General features: G+C 42.1%; 1 protein-coding gene across 1 annotated transcript in view; it reads left to right on the forward strand.

Moving 5' to 3' along the window:
• ABCB11 (ATP-binding cassette, sub-family B (MDR/TAP), member 11) overlaps window positions 1-6,012 on the forward strand; it is a 46,255-nt gene extending 40,243 nt beyond the window's left edge. Inside the window, exons 23-28 of the mRNA XM_010143225.1 lie at window positions 1,431-1,672; window positions 1,772-1,928; window positions 2,876-3,073; window positions 3,877-4,083; window positions 4,938-5,084; window positions 5,812-6,012. Of these exons, the coding sequence (XP_010141527.1) occupies window positions 1,431-1,672; window positions 1,772-1,928; window positions 2,876-3,073; window positions 3,877-4,083; window positions 4,938-5,084; window positions 5,812-6,012 (1,152 nt within the window). The remainder of the gene's footprint in view (window positions 1-1,430; window positions 1,673-1,771; window positions 1,929-2,875; window positions 3,074-3,876; window positions 4,084-4,937; window positions 5,085-5,811) is intronic.
• Window positions 6,013-6,221: the final 209 nt, after the last annotated feature.

Consider the following 6,221-nt stretch of genomic DNA (forward strand, 5'->3'; position numbering starts at 1 on the left):
AGAAAGCCAAGGAAGGATGAAGACTTGACCAATTGCCCACATTCAGAATGATTTAATTATTTATAAAAAGTGATAGATCAAAATACTGTCTCGGCAAGGAGAGGAACATCACTAAGGAGTCAAGGCCTTGGATTTTATTCAACAGAATGACCCAGAGCCTAAGATGAAAAGGGCACTCAGTGCTTCAGAAATTTTGGTGATGACTGATTATGTCTGGTGTTATTTTCTAAATTATTTGCCACATCCAAATGTGAAATGCTCTGAGTTCTTACACAGCAATTGCTCATCAGTTGTGCTAAACATGGAAAAGCACAGGATGAACAATTTGATTCACAGCACCAACTTATCCGCTCCTTCACATTGTACGATAATGCAAGAGATTTGACTCAAGTTTTGCCAGGGAAAAATCCCTGAAACTGGATGGATTACTTTTAACAATTTATATTCATATCTCTTCCTACATGCTGAAAACATTCATAAGCCATATACCAGACTACTGCTTCCCCCAGCACACTATGAAACTACTATCAAAGTCCAGGCATAGTAACGCATTTTAAACCAACTTCTTAATGAAGTCTCTTGAGATTCGTGAGGTAAAATTAGGATCAAACAATCTGACAGTTTAGTTCTATGGATGAAAGTGTAGTGCTATTTTGGGGGACAGAAACAGAAATTCTGACTGGCAACAAAGCACAGTATAAAGCCTACAAAGAATTAAAGCTCCAGCAAAGCTTCCATGGGAATTATTTCATTATTTCCTGTGTTGCGTTTTTCTGTGTACATGGGGAAGCATTCGCTTACTCTTTGCCTGTGTGCAAGGTAAAAATCCTAGAAATTGTGTCACTGATGATAGAGGAATCAAGGTGTCACTGTCCATTTATATGTTGCATGGTATTAGGTTTTTTAGACACAAACAAGAGGGAGGGTGAGGAAATACAGTAAATGGATTTGATTTATGAAACAGAAGTTGGGGATAGCATCCCTTCTAACTCTGCCCTGACTACTGCTATAAGAGAAACAAATAAAATAACTGAAATAAACACCTTTAATTAATAAATGCATTCAGTCAAGGAAATAATAGTGTTCCTAAAACAAGTTTTGCTTTTGTGGATGTCCTATTTATTCACATTACATGAAATAAGTGACAACTGAGAGCACGTGCCTGATTTCCTAAGCGTGCTTCCAGGGACTTGGCTCTAGTGAAGCCGGCAGAGCATTACTACAGAGAGCGCAAGTAGATAATTACCTGTAGGAGAGTTTCTCTTCAGGTTGGCTGGTATTTGGGGCAGTCTGTATCATAGCTGAATCAATTTATATACGGCATTAGTGCCCTGTGTTCATGAAAGAATCATGCCTCTGTGAAAGAACACACCATACTTTTTCAAGTGAAAATTAGGAGCTTTTACCCTTCTTTTTTCTCCCCCCTCCAGATTTCCAGTGAAGCCCTCTCTAACATCAGGACTGTCGCTGGGATAGGGAGAGAGAAAATGTTCATTGACAGTTTTGAGAAGCACCTGGATATGCCCTATAGAGCTGCCATCAAAAAGGCACATGTTTATGGATTCTGCTTTGGCTTTGCCCAGAGCATAGTGTTCATTGCCAACGCTGTCTCTTACAGATATGGAGGGTTTCTAGTTGTCAGTGAAGGACTCCATTACAGCTTTGTGTTCAGGTGAGAGCCTGCCCGGAGCCAGAAAAAAGCTCACCGCCAGAAGCGCTGGTCACTTGCCCCATGGCTTCACCAGAATGACTGTGTCCCCCTTCCCCACAGGGTGATCTCTGCTATTGTGACCAGTGGAACTGCTTTGGGGAGAGCTTCATCCTATACCCCAAACTATGCCAAAGCCAGGACATCTGCTGCACGCTTTTTTCAACTGGTCGATCAGCTTCCTAAAATCAGTGTTTACAGTGAAAAAGGAGAAAAATGGGTAAGAGTGGAGATGAGTCATTAGCAATGTCATTCAGCTCAACATAAGCATTGAAGTTGCACTAACAATTTGTAAGTCAATGAGGATCGCTGCTTTACCAGAAGGTTATGCTGATTGTATAATTGTTACTTGTCTTTACTCATTTGGAAGCAGTGAGTTCTGCACTAGGCAGCGCAAGTAATACAATGGGTGGCTATTAGGAATTCGTCAGTGCAGAGCTCCTGTCAACTGGGTAGGACCAATTTGGATGACTCACAGAACAGCATGGTTTTTCTCTCTGCACTTCAGCTCACACGTAAACCTGACTGCCCCTAGTTTAGTGGGGGCTTTTTTCCCATTCACTTCAAAATGTTGGGGGTGTTCAGGAGGCGGTGAATCATCTTTGAGTCAGACAAAATGAAAATGCTCAATTTTTGGTGAATTGAAAAGGCAGACCCAGAAAATTCAAATAGTTTATTTTTCTTTTAACTTATTTTTTCAGAATTAAATAAAAACTTGAAATAATTGTTATGAACTAAATAAATTAAGTACTTTGCTTCAAACCATGAAAATAAAATATCTTGATTCCCTTCAGAGTTTTTTAAGAGTTTTTTAAAAGTTCTGGGCAAACCGACCTGAATTCATGGACTGTTTTAACTTTGCAAACTTCAGCTAACTTTTTTTTTAACCAAATCCAGCTTTTTGTGTAAACGTCTTTGGACTATCACCAAGTTCACACTTCCACAGAGTCTGTATTAAAATAGAAGACATACCCATTTGCAAAGCAATCCTGTGTCCAGCTGATGCCTCTGACCAGCGCAGCCCTCTTTCTGGGCTAATTTCACACAAATGTTGTATCTTAAGTAAGAAATACAAAAATGGAATCTGAGGAAGAGTTACTTTGTACTTTATCACTCAGGTTTGAGCTCAAGCTCATCGTAGCATCTTTCTCTTTTCTTTTTCACCAGGATGATTTCAAGGGAAGCATTGAATTTCTTAACTGTAAATTCACATACCCTTCTCGGCCTGATATTCAGGTCCTGAAGGGACTCTCTGTAGATGTTAAGCCTGGACAGACTTTGGCATTTGTCGGAAGTAGTGGCTGTGGTAAGAGCACCAGTGTCCAGCTTCTGGAGCGTTTCTATGACCCTGATGAAGGAAGTGTGGTAAGCGAAAGAAGCATGGTCTGTGTGATGTTGTTTTCAGTAATGCTGCAAGGACTCTTCCGCACGCACCCTACTGTGCAGCCTCGCCGTGGTGGCATGTTCCTATGCGGCTTGGGGGCTTCACCTCCTTCTCAAACAGATGTGGACTATTCAGACAATTCCTGGGTATCATCTCAGGTGTATTCAGGCAAGATCAGAATACTACGAGCCTCAGGTGTACCCTCATGTGCCATACGCATGTAGGCCATAGGCATTCACCTTGGTAGCTCCTGTGTGAAACATACAACGTGTGCTGCACATGGCGGGAGCACAAGCAAAATTTCATGTCTGAAGGGAGCAACAGAGTTTGGAACTTACCTAAATATATAGATAGTTTCAATGTGCAGCTTATTTGCAAGTTGAATTTGTCTAGATTTAACTAGCTCAGTCTATCTAACATTCTTTTCCTCATGTAAATACTTAACCATCTAGTCTGATTTCTCTTCCTTTGGAAAAAATAAGTGTGGTGATCACTATGCCAGGAAGGCAACAAAGCCTGTGCCTAACCTGAAGCAATTAAATAGTTCACTTGGCCTTAAGATTAAGCAAATGATCCAGGCTTTGGCTGGATCACAGACATACCCAGAAAATACACATCATGCACAAAGGAGTCATATAAGCAGATTCTTCAAATAACTTTAAATCAGTTGTGTTTGCGCTTTAGTAATACAGCTAAATCATTTAGTTTTGCTACAAACTATTTGAGTCTTGCAGGCTGTTGTTTTGGAACGATGTTTCAAGTTTTTTCTTCTATTTCCTGGTAGTTAATAGATGGACATGACACCAAGAAAATAAATGTACAGTTTCTTAGATCAAAAATTGGAATAGTGTCCCAGGAGCCTGTGCTATTTGACTGCAGCATTGCTGATAATATCAAATATGGCAGTAACACCAATGAGGTGACGATGGAAGAAATCACAGAAGCGGCTCAGAAGGCTCAGCTGCATGATTTTGTCATGTCACTGCCTGACGTAAGTACCTGCGAGGCCTCGGCTGTGGAACTACAGAGAGGCTGCTCGGTGTTCACTGCAGCGGGAGTTGCTCCAAATCCAGTTCAAGTGGCTGCCTTTATTGTACATCCGCAACAGTAGGAGCAAAGCCGGAGTCATGACCATTTGTTATGTTCCTGAGAGGAGGGCCTGGGGGCCTGAGTTGCCACTGGATTTTTACACAGTAGGCAAATATTTATAAAACTGAAACCAGCAGTTACAATTCTCATCTAGAAGAAAAGGGAAGATTTTTCCAAAGCCATGGATAAGAAAGAAGCAGCAGGACAGCTCAGCAGTCAAAGCGTTATACTGATTCAGGAAATAAAAATCCTGTTCCTAGCTGTGGGAGATTTGCCTTGTGAATAGGGCATGATACTTAGATAAAAATATTTGAAGCTGGCTGCTTATGGGCACTTAAGAAATATTTAAATGCACTGAATTCACAGAAATATAGATTAGAAAAGGTATCGGTACAATTTAGGCACCCAAACCAAATGATTGTCCAGAAAGCCTTAAATCACATTTAGCCTCTTCTCCCAAATCTAGGGTGGAGGGATTTCTTTTGCCTCAGACAAATCAGCCAACATCTTCCTATCAAATTTTTCTTCCAGGCCCGTCACCACACTGCGTGGGTCCCTGGGCCATGCATGCTGTGCAGCCTGGCTCAGAAATGTCTCCCCAGACTTGTATATCACTCATTTCTGCATTGCCGGGCTTTTTCAGGAGGAGGCAGCATGGTCAGTGCTCTTGGCTCTCTCCTCCTGCTCTTCCTTCAGGTTGTGTACCGGCGTGTTTGATCACTCCTGAACAAAATCTTCCTTTTGTGTATTTTTCAGAAATATAGAACTAATGTTGGGGCTCAAGGATCCCAGCTGTCTCGTGGGCAAAAACAACGCATTGCTATAGCAAGGGCCATCATACGGGATCCTAAAATTTTATTATTGGATGAAGCTACATCTGCCTTAGACACAGAAAGTGAAAAGGTAAATGCACAGCCGTAAGCAAGAAGGGGAAGTTAATACAATGGCTTACAACGTACAACGCCTTTTTCTGTTCTGGAGAGACATCCTGACACACTCCACCGCGTGACTGAAACGTTACTGCATGTTGTTAGTTCAGCACTTAGAACTTTAATGATCTTTTGAAAGATACAGGAAGTACAGCTATAAAAAAAGCAGCCAGCTACAAGGGCTCTTAGACTGCCAGTGAGAGGCAGCACGTTTTCAGAAATGTGCATACTGATTCTCCGGGTTTCAAAGCATTCAGTCTCATAAATGTAGCTTCTGCAGACTGAAACCCAACCAAACAAATGTGTTCAAACATATGAATGATGAGGCTGAAAAGCAGCAGTGAGGGGCCTAAGAACTTGGACAATAATTTGCATAGATTGGTTACACTCAGAGATTAGAGACATGGTGGAAATTTGAAAACATCCACACTGAGCTGACATTCAGCACGGCAGCTGAATAAAGGCCTTCCTTAATCTCTGCTGCTGGCTGTGTTTACCTGTCCCTTCTCTGTACTGCTAATGGACTGAATTCATCACCCAGCTAGGCACACCAGTAACATAACTTGGATCTAGCCTCATAGTCTCTTTTACAAGTGTTGGACAATATGGTTAATTAATCTGAAGCAATCAGATTTCTCCAGCTGTTAGCCCCAATGTGGTTTTGCATGTTTTCACTCTGACGCTTTGTCTGTTGCCTTTAGACTGTGCAGGCAGCGCTAGACAAGGCCAGAGAAGGGCGCACCTGCATCGTCATTGCCCACCGCTTGTCCACGATCCAGAACGCCGACATCATCGCTGTGATGTCTCAAGGACTCATCATTGAAAGGGGCACTCATGATGAACTGATGGCCATGGAAGGCGCTTATTACAAACTCGTTACCACTGGAGCCCCAATTAGCTGAATTACTGTGATTCTCAGTTGGGAAGGTTTCTTTTCTGTAGGCAAACACTCTGTGGTAGGTATGTCTATGTCGGTACCCCACTGTGCACTCTACAATATTGTGGTCTGTGGTACCCTAAACGTATGTAGTTTTCTGCACCACACACACTTGTCAGGCACCTGTAGGGGACTAAGCATAGGCTGATGCATTCAGGAAGTAGCTTAGCCCAC

Source organism: Buceros rhinoceros, unplaced genomic scaffold (genome assembly GCF_000710305.1).
Source record: "Buceros rhinoceros silvestris isolate BGI_N320 unplaced genomic scaffold, ASM71030v1 scaffold9119, whole genome shotgun sequence".
NCBI classification, from domain to species: domain Eukaryota; kingdom Metazoa; phylum Chordata; class Aves; order Bucerotiformes; family Bucerotidae; genus Buceros; species Buceros rhinoceros.